The 20,705-nt window shown below is 46.6% G+C and overlaps 1 protein-coding gene across 1 annotated transcript in view; it reads left to right on the top strand.

Annotated features, from left to right (window-relative positions):
- skia (v-ski avian sarcoma viral oncogene homolog a) overlaps positions 1 to 20,705 on the top strand; it is a 65,945-nt gene that overhangs the window by 37,965 nt on the left and 7,275 nt on the right. Inside the window, exons 2-4 of the mRNA XM_010751710.3 lie at positions 18,794 to 18,910; positions 19,636 to 19,751; positions 20,289 to 20,620. Of these exons, the coding sequence (XP_010750012.2) occupies positions 18,794 to 18,910; positions 19,636 to 19,751; positions 20,289 to 20,620 (565 nt within the window). The remainder of the gene's footprint in view (positions 1 to 18,793; positions 18,911 to 19,635; positions 19,752 to 20,288; positions 20,621 to 20,705) is intronic.

The raw sequence follows: 20,705 nt of genomic DNA, 5'->3' as shown, positions 1-20,705 counted from the left end.
AAAAAAGCATGTGCAGGGACGGGGAGGAGGAAGAGGAGGAGGAGGAGGGGGGATAACAAGGGAAACTCGATTCCAAGAATTCTTAGGGTGTGGAATCGCAGAGAGAGAAAGACACAACAGACAGAAAGTATATGTGCAGTCGACCAAAACAGACAGCAGCAACAGCCTCTGCCGTCAGCGGGTGAACAGAGAGAGTCGCATCCAAATAAAAAGCGCAGCCGAGAAGTTTCCTGAGAAGCTTTTGACAGGCGAGTTTAGAAAGGCTCGTACAGGAACGAAGCTGCCAATAACCGATATCAGAACAGACTTGTTACGGCGATGTTACTGCCATCGCTTCACGTCTGAGAGCTCGGAGGCATTTGCATGAGCCATGGCACTCAGACTCAACAGTACATTATGCAAAATTCAAATTATTCAGCTAATGGAGAGGGTGAATCCAATGAATTCTATTAACTTTTTTTTTATTGGCTCATCATGTCACACTGCCAACACAAGCTTTTCATTTCAGGACGGATGAGTTAGAAGATTCTTTTTCTTTTGTTGACTACAAAACAGACATGTAGAGCCCGACATCAGTTCATGACAGTACAACTGAGAACATGACTGGAAAAAGCAGTCTTCAAACTAAATGTCCATTGTGTACACGTTGGGGGGTCTCTGTTTACAGGATATGTCAGATAATGTAGTGTAAATGAAGTTATCAGTCCACCATGTTGAAGCGCCATGTTTCCACAGCAGTCCAGACTGGACAAACTAACGTGGCTCTGGACAAGTTCTGACTTTTTTGCGGCGCTTGGAAAGAGGGTGAGGTGAGGCGGTTGCAACCAGCAACCACACCGCCGGACGTCAGTTCATTCTACACTGTGACTTTGTCTCTAAATTCTCGTTGACCTTCCGCCAAATTGGACCTTCAACCACTTTCTCGTACCGGCCGAGATGTGTCTGCAGCACGCCGCACGTATTCCAAACCGTCCGAACACGGTCTAACACATGCAGCGTCACGCAGACTCTCCACCCTGAGTGGAAACAGCGCTGTAATCGCTTCACTCTGCTGCCTGAAGTCCTGCTCAGACCCGACGCCAGCTTCACTTCAGTTAACACTAATCCCACGTTTCGGCGTGAACAGAGCCGCTGCTTATTCATGCCTTTTCCTCTCCGCGAATGAAAGATGAGGTGCATTAGTGCACGATGGCATGTGATTGATCATGTGTGTCTGTCTGCGTGCGTGTGTGTGTGTGTGAATGTGAGATGAGGTATGTTAGTGGTGTCAAAGCCAGATTGATGGGGTGCATTTTATTTAACAGATTGAAGTGAATGAAAGGTCAGCTGCTGCTAGTACTCTGCCATTTCCTTGATTGGTGTGTGTGTCTGTGTGTGTCTGTGTGTGTGTGTCTGCAGGTGTGTGAAAGCGAATGTTTAGACTACATCAAAGTGCTCTTTTTTCTTGTCAGTCTGCTCTATAGGCAGCTGCATCGAATCTTTCTTTGTTGTTCATCATTCCACATCTGTGTGTGTGTGTGCGTGTGTGTGTGTGTGTGTGTGTGTCATGCCCGTACCTGCTCGTCTGTTATCAGTCCATCCATCTACAGCTTAGCTCGTGGTATGCAGCTCACCTGCAGTAAAACAACTCCCACACAAAAACTCTGCCAGCGCACACACGTTTTTATGTGCGCGCGTGTGTGTGTCTGTGTCTGTTTGTGTGTGTGTGTTGGCACTGGTGAGACACAGTTACTGAGTCCAGAAAGTAAGGTAGTCAGCACATATTGGCACACAGAGGCACAGAAATGCATGTTGACACACACACACACACACACACACACACACACACACGCGCGCGCGCATATTCACAGTTCTCATGGCTAGTGTTGCCTGTCTGCAAACAGGTGAGGTGAGTCACTCACAGTGTCTTTGCCCTTCTTCTCACGCTGTTGGTGTGTGTGTGTGTGTGTGTGTGTGTGTGTGTGTGTGTGTGTGTGTTTGTGTGTCACAGGTCCAAACACATTCACACATCCTGAAAATCTAGCCAAATCTGTGAGCAAACAGATGTCACTTTGACCGAAAAAACAACAACAGTGTACAGCTTTCTGGCAGGTCATAGTGATCCCTGCACTCTGGTGTGTGTGTGTGTGTGTGTGAGAGGGAGTGTGTGTGTTTTTGTGTGTGTGTCAGGTGACTCAGGTCATAGAGGATCAGTCACACAGGGGTCTGCTTTGACTCTGTATCAACAGTTTAGTCTACACTTCTCCACAAAAGCCATGGGTTTAGCGGTTGCCACGGTGATGGCTCTGGTTCTCCCACGCGATTGGCTGCCTCCATCATTCACTGACGGTGAGTTGCGAGTGTTTCCTACATCCATGGATGGCTGCCTTGACCCCGGTGACACAGCAGGCCTGGGCTGACTTTGGTTTACAGTGATAAAGGATGTCTTTTATTACTCCAACATATCAAATTCATTCAATTTTTTTTGGCTTTCACACTTATTAAAGGACCTAAGACTGAACAACCTATTTTTTAAGCCATATTATCTGTGTGATCAGCCAGTCAGAGGGTCAGTCAGAAGGCGTGGGGCTTCACACATCCCACTAACAAACTGATTGATGTTACAGCAACTGATCTGTCGTCCCCTCCAGCTCTGTTTGTATTGTCCCCCGACACACCAAGCGTGACGTCATTGCGCCTCTTGCGTCGATCACATGGGCCCCACAAGTCGTTGCGTGGTCGCGCGCCCAGCAGTTTTTGACACTCAACCGTGTCTCGCACGAGCATGAACAAAGCTTTAGACAAAAGCTGGAGGCACACACACACACCTACGGGGTTTTTCAGGTTGCTGTGGCAACAAGATTTTAAGAATATACAGCGAGGCGTTTCCAGATTCATTCATGCGTTTTGTACCCAGCGTCCAAACCGGCTCTCATCACCTGCTAATAAAGCTTCACACCTGGAAAAAGACAGCTTCTTCAAGGGTGCCTCAGTCAGCAGACCGGCTCTGTAGATGAAAACCACGTCGACCATAGATTGTTAGGATCAGTCCGGTCTAACGTGGATCTTTGGCCTTACTGCGATGCAAGCCTGCACTATGTAAAGGTTCTGCAACGACTCGCACATCAAGAACCTTCTCATGGTGAACAGAAGTCTTTCTTAGGAGTCTGTAAAGAAAAGAGTACTCGACGGTGTCCGACCACACCTCATTCCGTTCATGGCTGCCTTGCTTCAGAACATGTTTGCAGTGCAGCAGGTTCCCCTTCGGGCACACACTGTAAACCCAGTCCTTTTTAATTAAGACGGATTCCAGTGAGTAAAGAAGAGCAACTGCTGCCCCCCCCCACACACACACACGTAACCACAACATCCTGTCTTTTGTTTTTCTTCCCTTTTCTTTTCCCTTCTTATCGTCTGTCTTCTTTCAGTCCTTTACTTGAAGCTATGAGATGTTCCTTCACACTGCTTGTTCTTGTTCTGCTGGGTGTGTGTGTGTGGTTAGAGACTAAATGACTCACCCTAACAGACTGGAGAGAGTTGCATGCATTCAGGGCGACAACCAAAACCAAAGATGGCAGCGAGACTGACCTGAAGAGTTTGACCTGGAGCTGCTCTCTGAATGACCCCAACTTTTAGTGGCCAGTTGGCCTCCCTGTGAGCCACATGGTTTTTTTCTACACTTCCCTTTGTTTTTATACGGCGCCCTTGCTTTGCCCGTCCCCCCTCTCCTTCCCCGGTGAGCCGTCAGGGCCAGAATGCAGCGGAACAACAAACCCAAATAGTGGCTATAAACTTCAGACTTGTTTATGGCGTGGGTCTGCTTGCTCACCTCTCAGTGAACTCGTGCAACAGACACCACTGTCCCCTCTTGTTGGAGCTTAGAACAACACGACCCCAACTTCACCCTGCCCAACCTGCCCTTTGGACGACTTCATTGGAACTGCAGTTTTTTTACTCTACTGGTGTCTACAGCGCTACCATACAACACCATTTCCACCATGTCTTACTTAATCAGTCCACTGTCCGTTTGGACTGACTTCAAATATCTAGGTCAAAGCAACATTGAGTTCCCTATGACACTATGTTGCTTACTCTTGGGTACACCCAGGCAAGGCCAAAACACCGTGTTTTAGGAGGCATTATCAGCTGAATAAAAGTCTTATCAGCTGAATTGTGGTGGCGGCTCATAAAGTGGAAGACCTTGGTGTGTTTGGATGTGGCAGCGGGCCATATTAGAGGCCACAAAGTTTGATTCACAGATCATTTGTAAGCTTGGATGACTGGCATTGGCTGGTATCACCCTGTTCTCTGAGAGCGCTGCCAAGTTGGTGGTGGTTGGCTCTGGGGGAAGCACATCAATTGTGTGTGTGTGTGTGTGTTTTATGGGTGGAAGTAGGGCACTGATCCTGGCAGCAGAATGGTATTCAGTGTTTTCCCGTCCTCCTACATTCACAGGGAGTTTTTTTTTTTTTTGCCTGGCATAATGAGGAAGAGGGGACTGCTTGGTTCTGTTCCCGTTGTCTTTTCTGATGGGGGTGTTGTCGACACTTGTCATCGTCAGAGAGTCAGATATCAGGAATACCTGTAGCCCTTTCCCAAATGCAAGAACTTGATGAAATGCTGCATGTAGCCGTGGTCATTTGTTTCCAACCGTTCTCCACAGTGAACTATATAACTATGAGGTTTGAAGCATTGAAGAAGCGTACAGAGCAGAAGCCTTGGTTACGAGTTGTTAAATTCCTGTAGTGTAAAAGGTCTACTCGTCAGCTGCCTTAACCTTAATCTGCCCCACATCTCATTACCCACCACAACAATGAAGCAAGGCTAGAGGAGCAGTTGTTTGTCCTGCTACACATTCTGATCAAACAGTCTCCAGCTCATTAGTGTCTTCTCCCACTCTCTCATAACACTCATATTTCATCCAATTATGCTGATTCATGAGGTTTGACCTCAGCTTTGACCCGTGGTTTTATTATCGCTTCCCTCTGCCATTGATTGGTGGGATGGGTTAGGGTGACTGTGTTTCCTTAAGTGCCAAACAAAATCATCTGAACATCATTTCTGCCTTTCCTCCCGCCCTCTTCCCCTCGGCTGAGCTAGGAAACGTGCAGTAATTGTCTCAGCTCCTCTTACTTACTTAAAGTGTGTCTGTTTGGGTTGGCGCGAGGTTAGCTGTTGAGATTTTAATCTGCTCACCGAGCCATCTGCCGCTGTCGTTGAGTTGCATATCTCAGGGATTAAATCAGAGGCCGTGCAGCATGCGAGACACTCCTCGTGCACAAGAGCACACAGTGACTTATACACTCTCTGCAACACACACACACGCACATGCACACTTATCCAGCCACAACAAAAACAAATGACACGTTCTGTCAAGCAAATGCCACCGATTCGCACACATAGATAAGCGCACGCATGTTCAGCAGTGCCACTTTCCCTGCTGCTCACATTGCCAAACGATGTCTCTCCACTGCCCGCAGCTCAAGGCACTGATTACCATTTTATTACGGCATGTCATTATTCTGATGCTATCAATGGAAATGAATTGGCCGACAATTGATTTACAATAACCCTCCCCTCCTCTGTGCCGGCCCTCAGGGAGCCTCTGGTGCTCATTGATTCGTTCCTCCTGTCCGCTGTGTCTGACTGGCTCTAACTAGGCTTTCACCTATCACAGACTAGCCTACTTCAACATGACGGAGATGAAATTTACCACCGGATTTCAATAGAGTCATCAACTTTAGCACTGCCACCTGGAAAAATCAATAGTGATATAATATCAGTGTCTGGTAGGCCTTTCTTATTTTCTGAATGAAACTTTGATTTGACATGTTTAGATAGAGGCACTCGGTTGGATGGTTCAGCAGGTTGTAATAAGTACTTAGACTTAACATGTACATTCGTTTAGCACTTTGCTATTTAGCACACTTGTTTAAGCCCAAGCAGCAGCAGCAGCAGCAATCTGGCTGAGCTGGCATGTTTCTACGAGTTTTGCATGGCTGCTGGTAAAATTGTTCGACACACTGATTGGAGGGAGAAGGAGGGAAAAAAAAAAAAACCTCCCAGCTGGCCGCAGGGCATGCAGAACATCATTAGTGCCAAGTGTCTGAAAGCTGTCGAAAACATTCCCATCACAGCGCAACTGGAGTGCTCACTAACAACCCAGACCATTATGCCTCCACTCGCCGAGTAAGCCACCAGACAGAGCCCCGCAGACATCGAGATGTGACTTGGGTGCATGCGGCACGTGAGCAAGCGACAGCCATTTTCTCCCACCTTTAGTGGAGTGTGTCAAGAGTCTCTCACCTCAGGAAAATACATGTGACAGGTTTTTTTTTCTTGCTAAAAATATCTTCATGGATACACGGTGGTGGATGGAGTTCATCGTGCGCTCTGGCCTGTCTCCTGTGGGATGAATCTTTCAGAATCTTTCAAGCTGTGAGCTCAAGTCTGCTGGTTAATGACTTGTAATGGCCACAGTCTCCTGCTGCAGTGTTAACGTCAACATGGCCGTTCCTAAAGGTCCCCGAGAAGGCAAGGCAATTACCCTTACATTTAGGACATGACTTCATTTCTGATGCTGTAACACTTTTTCTCTGCATTCAGTAACATCCTGTCTGACAGACATCAGCCTACATGTTTGTTTGCTTGGGCAGGTTCTGCCTTCTTCGTGTGGTTTGGAAGTGAGACGTAAAAAAAAAAAAAAAACCTCATGAAACCTCTCTTCATACCATTAGACTGCCTGAGTGAGGGGAAAGCAATCAGCAGCCATGTTTAGGTGTATTGACTTGACAGATCACACACACACACACACACACACACACACAACATGACCCTGCTGATGTTATCTTGGGTTGGATTTCAGACTTTTTACTGGAAAGTCTGCAACACAAGCTGAACGTGTGGAGTTTGATAATGTATGTGTGTGTTTACCAGGTGTGGAGGGTGTATTAGAGGGAAAGAAATCCTTCAGGATGATGATGATGAGTCTGTATCTTGCAAATATAATCACTGTGTCTGGCACCTACTCTGCAACCTACAGAGTTTTATACTCTCCCATCAAGGCATATTTTACACAGTGCACCTCATTCATTTCAGCGGCCTCCCCCCTTGTTTTTCCCCTGTCTCTCCACATAATAACACTCGAAGACCACAGCTTGCATCTCAGCAGCCAGCATGTGTAAGAGCTTGTTTCTCCATGTTAAATGATGGGCTCAGCGTGGTGCTCTAATTGACCTGCCATGTCTGCAAATGCATTAGTGTGGCCATTCTTGGCCCACTTAAGGCCCAACTACAACAAACACCGCCATCAATAGATACAGCTGCCTTGTTATGCAGCACATAGCGAGCTGCTGTCTACTTGTGAGGACCCAGTGTGTTCAGTGGTTTGTCTAAAAAGCAGGCGGGCCCGGGCATCAGGGCCTGTCAGACAAGGGCCTGGTCAGGAGAGTGGCAGTGGCTAGACATGGTGTCTGAAACAGCTGACAGCCTGACCTAATCCTACCCCACAGACAGGAAGGAAAAGGAGTGTAGCCTCTGGCCATGTGAGCTGTGGTCTCTGAAAGACTAGTTGTTGTTTTTTGTCCAGTGAGGGGTTAGTCACTGGACACAAACTGCTGAGAAATGGCATTGCTAAGGAGGAGCATGCTCACATTTATTTATATTTTTGAATAAAAGTTATTAAGAAAATATTTCAAATATTCTGAAAAGAGAATCCAGAAATGTAGGAAGATTCGGACACTTGAACTCCAGCTTCGCTAAAATTGATTAAGCTTGACAAAGACGTGTGTCGAACGTAGACAGGAACTTAAATTTAGAGAAATATAGCCGCCTTTTTTTCTTTTCTTTTTTCCAGTTTGCATATCTAAAGCAGCTGATCTAATCCTAGAAACAATCACCCTTGCAGTGTCTCTTCAGCAGCACTTATACCCAGTGGTTTACCACACATTTCCCGTCTAGATCACATGTCTCCAAAGCTTCAGCCCTGCTCACCTTTGGTCAAAATGCACAGGATAATGTCTCACTCACTTGCACTCCATGTCTGCATGAGGGGGCGTGCTGGTTTTTAATCAAGGGGATTGAGCGGATGGTGTCCTGAGGTCTTAACTGTCACTGTTAACCCCGCAACAATCCTTCAAACAGTCCTAATCCCACCACATCCTGCCCCAACTACCCAGTCCTACACCAGGCTCTCACCGGATCATGCTTCAGGCTAAACGCGTCCAGTGGCTGGAGTTGAACTGTTGGGGAGAAGTTGTCCGCCCTCGCCCCTGAAGCTGATGTCTCCACTGAATGTGCAGGCTGCACTGTCGGAACAGTTCCACTTCCTTCATTAGAAATGCCACTAATTTCCACTGCAGCGTTTACAGCAAACACAGGCTGTAAACACAGACGCACGTGGCACCGAACTGGGTAATCACACATCTAGTATATTTATTTATTCATTCATTCATTCATTCCGAGCCAATGACCTCGCTTGTTTACCATGGCTCACCACTCCTCCAGGTACTCCTGTCGACGGGAGTTGGATGCGGTTATACGAGGACACTCGCACACTGTCGGATTCACACCTTCCATTATCCTCATGAGCGTCATATCTCGAGTGCCGGAGGCTTGTTTATGTTATCAACCATTCATTTACAGTTACCGAGGCACAACAGACCACTTCATCTACCAATGATTGTCCTGAGACTAGCTGTAGACTGGAAGCATTATTCTGGCTGCGTCCCATCCCAGTGCTCTATAGACCTTGTTAATCCTGCACAGTTTTCTTCATTTGCAACACTCTAATGTTCAAAACTGTGATCCTTACAGTCCTGAATACCTGTTTGGGTAGTCCTGTAATGATGAAGAACCTCCTGTTGTCATATTGTCATGTTCCTGTTATGCTGCTTTGGTAAAAGTTTGGTGGTGAACCATTGATGGCTCTACAGAGGGGAATCACTGTGCCTTACACCGACTCAGCGGATAATGTCTGTAATGGCATTATCCCCCCACCCCCCAGGTGTCAGTGAGATAGAGACAGAGAGGGCAAGAGAGAGGTTAAGACTGTAATTGGTGGTCTGTCCCAGTCCATGGTGGAGCAGGGCTCCGGGGATGAGGCTTTAGCAGCTGTAATGATGCCTGTAAGATGAGAGGGGATTTGACTACAAGCCCCCGCCCTCGCTTAAATCCCCCCTCATCCTCCTCTCTTGACAGGAGGATTCATGCACGGCAGACTGCCAGCGCGAGGTCACATGACGCCCTCGCCTTGTCCCATTTTAGGAAGTCTACGCAGACGTTTTAACCTACTAAACACAGTAAACCGTGAGCGACTAAGAGCTGTGGAGCTGAGCACGGAGCATATTTAATTCTGCACGTCACATTTCAAATTGCAGCCTGACGTAAATCCAGATAACCTGAACCTGTCCTAATCCTTTCAGTTTAGTGAAAACATCCTGGTGGAAGAGTGTGTGTGTGTGTTCAAAGGATGTGGCGGCAGGGGAGGGTGTCTGGGAAGCACCCAGTCATCTGTTTTGTTTGGGGTGTCCATCTCGGTGCAGTTAAGCAGGGCAGAGAGTTTGTTTTAGGTGTTGAGATGTGATTTATCATTATGGGATGAGGCCTGTCTCTGCAGCTTCACTCTGCTGCTGTGGGCTGCTTTGATGTGTGGGAGGAGGCGGCTTTGCTTTTTTTGGCGTGTTTGCATTTGTGTGTGTGTCTGTGTGTGTGTGTGTGCGTGCGTGACTTCTAACAAGTGTGCAAACACACACATGTGTGTGCATGTTTGCACAGCCCTCTTGGCTAGCTCGTCACATGTTAAGGCATGTGCTGCAGTCTGGACCGGGTTACCCGAAGTGCCTGCTTGTGTTCCAGTGCCCCGTAAGTAATACTTGGAAATCAAACTGCCGGTTTGTGTGTGCATGTGTGTGTGTGCGCGCGTGCGCACGTATGCCCTGTCCTTCCTCGCCAGCTGGCAGTAGCGTCCATGCCAAACACCCCCCCCCCCAGTGCTATTTATGTATTTGCTCAGCCATGCGACTTAACCCTTTCACAAGCAACCTCAACCTTAGGGCACATTACACGCCAAGCAGAAATATGCCCTATGCCCCGCATTCCTCGACACTGCACACACACACACACACACACACACACAGACGTACTCCTCCCCTCGTTACCCATAATTCACATCTGGCCTCCTTTAAAACGGGGCAGCGTTTTGCACCGACGCAAGGAAAAGAGCCATCAGCAGATTCCTCCGCACTCAAACCTCCCTGCAACCTTCTTCCAAGCAGAGAGGCTGTAAACGCAGGAATTCTCCTCTCTCTCCGACGCTATTTCACAGTTCTGATGCCAAACACAATTCTGGCTCACAACAGCCTTTTGTCAATCAAGCTAAATTATGAAAGTAGTTGATACTATAACTGAAGGAATTCTATAAACTGAACTAGAGTTAGATTATTTACCATAATCAACACTTCAGTACAGCATGCTTTAGGTAAGTTATGAACAGTGTTCTTCTTAAGCAGATGGATCCTGATCCAAAACATTATCAGCTGCATATTTCTGGATTCAGCATCATCCAAGCACTAAAAAAATGGTCAACACGTAAAGGTTCAATGTAGAACTGATACTGATAAAAGTCTAATTAATTTACCAATGCAAACACTCATTTCACACGCCGGTAATGACACCGCATTGTGCACTTCCAGCCTATCCATCTAAACATGTTAATGTTAGCGTTTGATTCCTCTAAAAACAGCGAAGGCCAAGGAAGGGATGGAAAAGGAAAAGCTATGGAAAAGTCCAGCTGTATTTACTTACCCCCCCCCCCTCCATCCCACGTTTCTGAGCTTTCCATCTCCTCGGTGGGCCGATCCCTGGCTCTCTCCGACTGAGAAGAGCCGGTCTCTCATCATTCCCACGGAAAGAGTTGCCAAAGCAAATTTGGCGAGAGGAAATGGAGACCCTGTTCCCTTCCCAAACCTCCCAATCTCTTCCCTTTCCTTCTCTTTTTCTATCTGTGTGTGTGTGTGTGCATTCAAAGCTGTTCTGCGTGGCCTCCAGGCAGCAATGGGAAGGCTTGCGGTACAAGAGGAGTCATCCGTTGCCTTTCCCTCTCATTATTCTCTCTCTCTCTCTCTCTCTCTCTGTTTTTCCATGCATATCACTGCTGTCATGTGAAACTTTGCGAAACAACCATTTTGGTGATTTCCATGTTCGGGACTGAAGTTAGAACATTTACACGCTCGTCCACGGGGTGGGAAATGTTGATGACGAGAAGCAGCCCCGCTCTTCATGGCCGTCTTGGATAAGAAGAGTTTAATCTGAGGAATCATCTGTTTGTGTGTCTGACTCTCGCTCTCTGTTCAGACTTGATCCCCGGCCACAAACTGTTAGGAATGTTGGCTCTCCTTTCCTTTTGGGACTGTGGGGGGGCGACTAATTTAGCTTCTCGTCCTCTCGGGTGTGATAACGATAGCCTAGCTTAGCATTAGTGCAGCTTAACATAGTGGTGGCTTCATCTAGCTCCCTACTGAGGAGTTGAGATGGTGGATGCTAATTGAGAATAGCCTCCACAAACTGTTTAATGTGATTAAACGATGCCAGATTTTGTGTTCAGTCACATTTTTGTGGTATTTAATAGGCAGACATCGACACACTGCCCTCAAAATCCAATATTAAGGATTCATGTCAAAACTTTTATGGTGTCAAACATTGTGATTACAGCTACTCAGCTAAGTTAGGCCAGCCATGTTTTTTGCAGGACTAGTTTAGCTGTTGTTTTTGTCACGGTTTGATTTACCTATAGCTTATATTTGATAACACTGAATTACCTAAGACGCATCATCAAAACTCATTTCTCAGTTAAAGGAAATGGGTCAGAAATGTAACGAATGCGGGGCGGTCGGTAGCGTAGTGGGTTAAGCGGCCGCCCCGTGTGTGGAGGCTATAGTCCTCGCTGCAGCTGGCTTCGGTTCGAATCCCGCATCGGACGGCCATTTACTGTGTCACTCCCCCTCTCTCTGCTTCCTGTCTATCTTCAGCTGTACTATCATTAAAGGCATAAAGGGCCAAAAAAATTATCTTTAAAAAGTATTTTAAAAAGAAATGTAACGAATGCTAATGTTAGCTGTATCTATGTCATCAGCGAGCTTTAGCTGAATGTTTCAGCTTTGTTTTGTAGTTTTGTTATCTGAAATTCCACGTTTCTATTGCCTGCTGATATTTTACATGTTAAAACAAAAGCCGTTCTGATTTGTTCAGATGTGTAGTTAGTTAGCTGTAGCTTCAGCATTCCAGCTGAAGAAACAAGCTATGCAGTAAAGATCATTTCAGCAATTTCGACCTTAATCGGAGGTGTTTCATTGTATTCAAAGGTTGTGTCATCTGGCTGTTGTGTTTATCAGCTGCTAGAAGCCATTCAGCCTTTAGCCTAGCTGGTGATCCCCCCCCTGGAGCGAGGAGCCTCTCTGGACTCTTCATGGAAGAGGAGACCTCGGCACCAACAGCAGAGCCACTGCTAAAAAAATCTTAAATGTAAATATTGGAATAAAAAAGGAAGTGAAATGTCAGACTACAGGAAAACACACTGGGTGGAGACAGGAGAGCTGACATATTTCTCATGAATCTGCAGTTTTAGGCGGAGGACAGAAGCAACATGTTTTCCTTTTGTTTTTCTTTGACGCAGCAGGAGAATGTACGAGACGCTTCCCTCCTAAGGGAGATAAATAATGGGTTATGTGGGGAGAGGTGGTACAGACAGGTACTGCTGGAGCCTCCTCTCTATATACAGCAGGTACCTGATAGTCTCAACATCTGCCATTTGTCTGCACAGTCTCTGCCAGTTTATGCCTGGCAGGTGTCTTTGCCTTTAAGTCACAGTAACACTCGTCTCCAGCAAGCTTAGTACAAGTTAATACTTGCACTTTATAATTCCAAACTTGGAAGTGAATAAACACAGTTACTTATGTGCTGAGCGCAGGAGAAGTTCCTCCGCGCTGTATCAAAGTGAATATTAGATGAGGTCATTTAAAGTGTAGTCAGCAAACCAGTTCATCTTGAAGTCAGAACTGCGCCTCAGCAAGACTCGACTGCGAGAGTCTTGAATAATAAGATTAATTTGATCCTTTGCAGTGCAGCGCTGCAATAGTTTGACTGTAACTATGTAATGTTATTGCTATTTACTTCATTGAAGACAGAGGCCCCATTGTTCTCTGTGACTCCTCAGCCAAGGAGACGATGGTGGGATGAACTAGTTGCCAAAATTGGAGCTCTGTGTGTGTGTGTGTGTGTGTTAGTGTGTGTGTAACCCACAAACACACAGTCGAGGAATCTCACTCGACTGAGCAGCCACGGCGCTCGCTGTATTTTTATCTTGTATGTTCATCTGGGTGTTGAAGTGCACACACACAGACACACACACAGACACACACACATCCACACACAACGTTACAAGGAGAGGAGTAAATGGCATTCCAACTGAGAACTTGGTACAGGGAAGGTAATGAAAATCTCCAGACGAAACAGCTCACCTTCCCAACACCGCTCATAATAATTCAGCGAGTAGCAGACATAAAAGCTGCTCAAAGCTCGGGGGAATACTAAAGCGCTGCACACAGCTTGTTTGTTTGCTCCAAGGCTAACAGCTAATGAATTCAGCCTCAAACCTGAGCGTCCCAGGTCAGCCTTTTTCTTTTTCTTTTTTTTTTTTTTGCATAAACAGTGGAACGACATGCTGTCTGACACCTGTTTGTTTCCCAGCATATGTGCGTTTTTTTGTGGCCGACACTGAATGGGGGCTGAGCAAAGCTCTGACTTTGCCTCCAGGAAGGGGCCCCTCCCTTTGCACCACTACGGGGCCCCTTAGCAAGACATGCAGAAAGGCCAAAGTCAGGTCACAGGCAGGGTGCGGCTCCGTTCATCCTCCCAAGCGAAGAAAGAGCAAACAAAACAGGTTGTTTGCCCTTTCATCTTGGCCTAGTCTGGGGGGGATGTTGGGTTAGGCAACCTGTTTAGCACCATGTCTGTCTCTGACAGCCGTGCAGGCTTGACACTGAGTCACACCATGTGGACAAAGCACAAAAGATTCATGCTGAAAGAAATGGAAACGGTGATCAGTGGCATTTTCTAGAATGCTCAACAATCGCAGTATTGAAAACAATTAAATCTGGTGTTGGTGTTGATCTTACATCGGGGTGTTCTGAGCTCAGTTGGTAGAGCATCTGCCCCGTGTACAAAGGCTCAGTACATCTTACCCACTCGTAGGAGCTCTGAACTACATTTCACAGTCTTCCTCATCAGCAGGAGTTTGATCTGTTGTCATGGCGATTCTCTGCACTTCTAGAGTTGAAAATTGCCAATGACAAACCAAGCAAACTTCATCTATTGAGGCAGACCTTGAAATGTGATTAAAAGCTACTGAAAATGCAAGTGAGGGGAAGCCTTGAGTGTCAGATGTTTACACTCTGATCCACTTTTCAAATGTTGCATTATGTATTTTTATCCCAGCAGTTCATGAGTGTGTACTGGGAGCTCGGGTTAGCCCCGGACATTTGGTTCTTACTCATGCTTCTGGACGTTTCCGCCTAACCCTTTTGCTTGCTTGCTTTTTCTGCAGCTGGAATCTTGCTTGTTTGTAGAGGACATCCTGTAATCTATGACACAGGAAACACGCTCAGACAGATAGACGAAGATTGCGACGAATAGAGTGGGGTGGGGGTGGTGGGGTCAGGCTGCAAGACGAGGGAGTGGCAGAAAACGAAACAAGGTGTCTGCATAGTTCTCACGTCGAAACCTTTCTAAAGCGAGTTTCACCCCGACCTGCAGCCCAGACTCAGACATTTAAGCACATTCCCTCCAAGCGGTGCTTTCTTGACTGTTTTTTAACTCACTTTAAATCTCAGGTCTTCATCTCACTGCTAAGACTTCTTTTTTGTCCGCCACTTTGTACTTCCACCAACTCCTCGGGCGGAGTTTGATCAGCTGTACAGAACCTCTCCATGAACTTTCCCGACTGACTCATTTCTCAGTCAGCGCGACCTTTGCCTCCTCAGTTTTACTTGAAGCAAAGCAGCCCTCCTAATGTGTTACAAAAAAGTGTACAATAGAGTTTTCTCTAAAAAAACAGCTGATGTGGAACATTTCATGCATTCCTTTTAAGGTTTTTTATTTTTAGCAGTGCTTCCTCTAAATGGGACCACGAGGGGTCTCTGAGAGCAGCTCAGACTGTCCGCAGCTCCCAGCCTGAAGGTCAGCGCTGTGAAAGTGTAACAAAGTCACTTTTAGAAGTTTCAGTTCCTCTGTTTGTCTCAAACACTTATGTAAGTTTGCTCTACACTACATGCATCTACAGATTCCTGCTCTGATAGGTGTCGTCAAAATATCTCGAGTTGAGAATTTTTTTTATTATTGTTTTTTTTTTTAAATGTCATTCAATTTCAAATTTTTGAGGGAAATTCTTTTTGGAAATTTGTGACATCTTCTCTCCATGAACGCAGACAGACTGCAGAAGCTGCTGAAAAAATAGAATCAGAAAAAAAAAAGGTCAGAGCAGAGTTTTAAGAGATCCTCTCATTGTTCGAAAAATGCTTTTGTCTCACTGCGACAAACAGCAGTGGCCTGCAGACAGAGGATGTTTCTGAAACCGAGGGTTTCAAAAGGCACAGACAACCGAGAAGACTGTTACCACTCCACCCATCCTGTCTCTGCAAACACACACATACTAACAGACATATACACCCGCATCCACTTGCCCGGACACGTGCTCACACATGAGCCCCCTGCATGTGGCCCCCCTACGGCAGCTGAGACGAGCCTGCCACTCTCACTATTTCCACATATGCTGCCCCATGACTTGAGGCTTTGTGAGTTTCTCATGCAGGAGTTATTCCTAGCTGCCATGTGTGAAGTACGGGCCTGTAAATTAAAACTTGACAGATACATGCTTCAAAGGTCCAGCGCTGATAGAAGACAAACCCACGGAGCGCCACAACTCCTCGCTGAATGCACGGATAATAATAATCAAATCATTTCTCAATGTCATCTCCCAGATACCAGTGTCATGCAAGTGCGTAGACGTTATGAGGTGTCATGTTCTCGGTGTGAGGTGTTGGAGCTGAGAACATAGACGGCACAGTCTGGGCACGTCTAACACACACCTCGGCTAATCGGGGGGAACCTTATTTTAGAAGTGTGACATCCTGTCTATGCTGTGTAATCCACACCGGATCATAAATGGGGTGGACTGCAAAGTGCACGGATGTAAGTGCACACACACGAACAAACACACAAGAACCTTTGTGTGTCTTTGAAGTTAGCCCAGGTCTATCACCTGTAACTTATCAGAACACTGCCAGGCATCCAATAAAAGTGTCTCGGTCCTCGGTCAGGTCAGGGTGTGTGTGTGTGTGTGTGTGTGTGTGTGCACACATGTCTTTTCTCATGTTTTCATGTGACACCCCCTCAGCCACAGACCCCCTCCATTCGATAATGTTTAATCCCCAGAGACTCGCATCGCACGAGCCCGTGCAGCCCTGATGGGATGAATTCTAGTGAATCAAATTCTACTGAAATTACACCAGCAGTGGCCCAGACAGCAAGCTGCTTTTTTAAAATAGGAATTCCCACCCTGGCTGTCTGTTTGCCTCACGTCTCACACTTCCACTGTTCAGTAATCTAGACATGCAGATTTGTCGCTGAAGCCCCCACCGCTGAGCCCAGTGAGCTCAGCTGCCGGATCTCGCCCTCATGGAAAGCCGCAGCGTTGGCAACTGGTAATCCACGAGACGAGGACTGGCACGTGGCACAGAGACTTTGCCCAGAGGCGTGTGTGTGTGCGTGCGTGCGTGTGTACGTGTGTGTGTATGTACGTATGTGTGTGTGTGTGAGACTGGTCAGCCACTCTCTGGGCTAAACTGCAGGCACTAGTCTTTTGCCTCCGGCCCTGCTTTGCTGCCTTGATATGTAGGACATATGTCTATCTCTAGATAACCTACAAGCCTGCCGACCACAGCCAGGACACGTCTGTTCTGTTCTAGTCCCCGTCTGCTTTTACTAGATACAACACCACCAGCCTCAAATGCACCGCTCACAAAATAAAACGCACTTTTTGCACATGCCACCAGACAAGAGAGAAAAAGAACTTTCTCGTCACCGCGGCAGCGCTCTGATGCCGATATTGAAAGTCATTAAAAATCAGAGAGTTGTACATCAGGGCTGTGGTGGATCGAGGACAGCTGTCACGTCGGCAGACCTCAGCGGTATTTGTCCGTCTAGCCACGCTACTTTCCTGTGAGAGCGGCTCTGATTACACAGACATGTGGCATAGCATGACACACTGCCAACAGAGAGAGAGAGAGAGAGAGAGAGAGAGTATCTAACCCCATTACAAATGACCACCTGTTGACACTATGGAGGAGTGTGTGTGTGTGTGTGTGTGTGTGTGTGTGTGTGTGTGTGTGTGTGTGTGTGTGTGTGTGTCCCCTGCAGCAGTTTGCTGTCTGAATGATGTAGATTCCAGAGGGAGTTCCTCAGAGACGGAAAACAAGAGCAAGAGTGCACCGCAAAGAGAGAACTATATATAAAATATATATTTATACATAAATATATTTACGTATGAATAAATCCCCTCCAGAAATATTGGTGGTTCGACTGTACCAACCCAGATCTGCATTACATGTGTGACCTCCACTCCAACACATGACCTGTACAGTGGAAAACAGAACGTATGATAATTCCAGAGGGAGAGAAACAAAGTGTCGGAGGAAGAAGTTGAACTTTTTTCTCTGTTGTCAGTGAGAATCACTGCGAATAAAAAGATTTATGTTGAAGGATGTATTTTTACTGGCCATGTGTGTGTATGTATGCTGCTTTTTAAACAATGCCACACCTTTTGAAGTATGTGAGAGTGAGAGTGTTTAGAGATACTTTCTCCTTTTAAAAAAAAAACGTTTTTATCTCATTTTTATCTTCTTTTTTTTGTGCCCACATTAGACCCATATCAAATCAGACAATCTCCACTAAGTTGGATTTGAAGTTAGATCATTTATTTCCTCTTCCTGTTTCTTTAGCTGTGTCATCTGTCGTCCACCACCTTCGGATTCATAAATGGCGTTAAAAATGCTACAGAAATGTGTTAGATTTGGAGTTTGTTGTAAAGCTGCACACTGTGTTGTGTGTGTGTGTGTGTGTGTGTGTGGCAGCTAGTGACAGCCACAGCTTGGAGAGGCTGAGGTCATAGCCACAAAGCCAGCCTAGCGGGGCGAAAGAGAAACAAACCCTTACTTGTCTGTCTGTATGGGTGTATCTGTGTATGACAGACAGATATACACAAACACACACAGACACACACCGCCCCAGTCACCTCTAGCCACGAGCAAACACACCTAGCTGCATTGGGTTTTGTGCCAAAGTCTGGGTTGTGTGTGTGTGTGTGTGTGCTCGCACGTACGAGTGCAACTTGGTCACCCTGAAGCAATCTACGCATACACACAAAGTCAACACCACACCTTTATTTAAACACACTTTACAGCTATCAAGACACCTCTGCTGGCACTCCCCTATCAGGCATCCACACACACACACACACACACACACAGTTATTGGTCTGTCTGACACTATTGAGTGTGTTTTCAGTTCACTGACATTTTATTGTCACAGCTCTGAGCCGGCTGCCAAGCAGGCGACCTGCGGTGCATTTAAATCACGTGGGGAAAATTATCGACCTAGACGTGTTTGCTCATTCAAACCTGGACTGATTGTAGTGGCACTGTGGATGAGTTCATGGGAGTTAAATACTTTCTTCCCTAAATCTAATGTCCTTCTTGTCTTCCAGGCGTCTGATCCCATCCCGATCAAAAAGTCCAAATATGAAGACTTCCCGTTACAATCCCCGCTGGCTGACAAAGAGAAGCAGCACGACTGGCTACAGTCCCTGTCCGCCTCCAACAAGGTTGGTGTTCATGGTGCCCAGGAAGGAGATGTGGACGACTAAGATGATGATAGTGATGCATGGTGCCCGAGATGAGATGTCATGTAATATTATACAGAAGTTTTCGGATGAGGGTAGTGCTTAAATTTAGATTTGGCAAGCTGCACTCACAGAGGAGGTAACTGTAGATGCCACAAGCCCCTCGGATTCACTTACTGAGATGGAGCGAAGTTTGAGAGAGAAGTGTAACAGAATCTTACCAAAATATAATGATGGATGTCCCCTGTGAAGATCGATATTCCCTAAAAAAAATAAAAAAATAATCCACCACAGAGATATGGTTAGGATGGAGTTATACCTAGAATGTCTTCAACAATTCATCTTCACCCTGACCTCTCTGCAGTCACTTAACACATCAGTCTCAATAGCACACCCTTTTAATCAGTCCACCCGTCTACATGAAAAGGCACTTTGTAACACTAATGCTATTAGACCACACCACTACCACTAATATTTCTATAAAATATTATTATATATTAAATATTCTGTGGTCTAAATCTGCATGATACATGAACCCTCACTTCTCTGGATCATATCAAAGGTCAAAACAGCTTTCATAACAAAGCAGATGAGGAAACTAATGCAGAGAAAATCAAGACTTAGACTCCTCCCTTTGGCTGTCTCTTTGCTAAACATAACTTCTTTATTATTTGAATTATTCAAGTATTCTTGCTGTCTGTTTTCAGGGGCTTAACTGCATTCAGCCCAGACAGAGACCCTCAGCTTTCAGACCCTGGTCCCCCCACATCTCTGCTGGTGATAAGGAGCCCACCAGTCACCCCCTGGCCCTGCTGAGAGACAGGTGAGCCCATCACAGACACACTACATACAACCACAATGGACGACATCTCACCAAACATCACATAATTGACTTCCAATAAAATTCATTGCAAACAGTTAAAGAAAGAGAAGCTTTCTGCTGCAAAAGGCTGACAGCCATTTTGTTCAGCTGGATCCGATGAGCTCCCAGCATGCTCTCTCACTTGTCTGGGTGGGCTGGTGTCAGAGGGGTCAAGTCTGACTGTACCACGGCCTCCCACACTCCACCATTCACACACATTTGACACACACTCACACTGTGGGCACCCACTTGGCAATGGTGATGCCAGTGCAGGCTGCACCATATCACAGTTGATCTGGCCCAGTTTCTCATAAAGTGGGAGGAAAGAGCTGCAGGCATTTTATTTGAATGTTTCTCTACCCCGGTTGGCATGGCTTGTTCAGATTGATCACACAATATAGTGCTGCCTGTCTTTACTTGCATGCAGGAGTCAGCTCTTATGTAAGTTATCACATGTAAACATGAGACACACAGTTAAAATGTCTGCTTCCATCTCAGCTTCTACAACTACAAGACCATGGAGAAGGCCGTGGCCCCCAACGTCGCCCTGACTCCGCTGCCCCTGGGGAAGGTGGGTCCCATGTCCCCTTCGGTACCCAGCACCTCCCATCCCAGTGGAGGTGAACCCCCAGGCGAGGGTGCAAATGCTAACTCCAGGCCACGCAAAAGGAGAGCCACAGAGGAGCTCCCACACCCTGCCCCAGAGGTCCCCTGTCCTCCGTCCTCAGCTGCCAGCAAGCCACCACCACCACCACCACCGCCGCCACCACCGCCACCTCAGGACGACAAAGACTCTGAGGTGGAGATCGAAGTGGAGAGCCGTGACGAATGTAAGCAAATTGTAACAATGTGTGTAGATTGGTTTGTTACAGGGCTTGACTGGCTAGCTAGATTCTACCCAGTCGACAACTGGAA

This window comes from Larimichthys crocea, chromosome XV (assembly GCF_000972845.2).
Source record: "Larimichthys crocea isolate SSNF chromosome XV, L_crocea_2.0, whole genome shotgun sequence".
In the NCBI taxonomy this organism is placed as follows: Eukaryota; Metazoa; Chordata; class Actinopteri; family Sciaenidae; genus Larimichthys; species Larimichthys crocea.
Note: the sequence above shows the minus strand (reverse complement) of the source record. Positions and strands in the feature narration are given on the sequence as shown.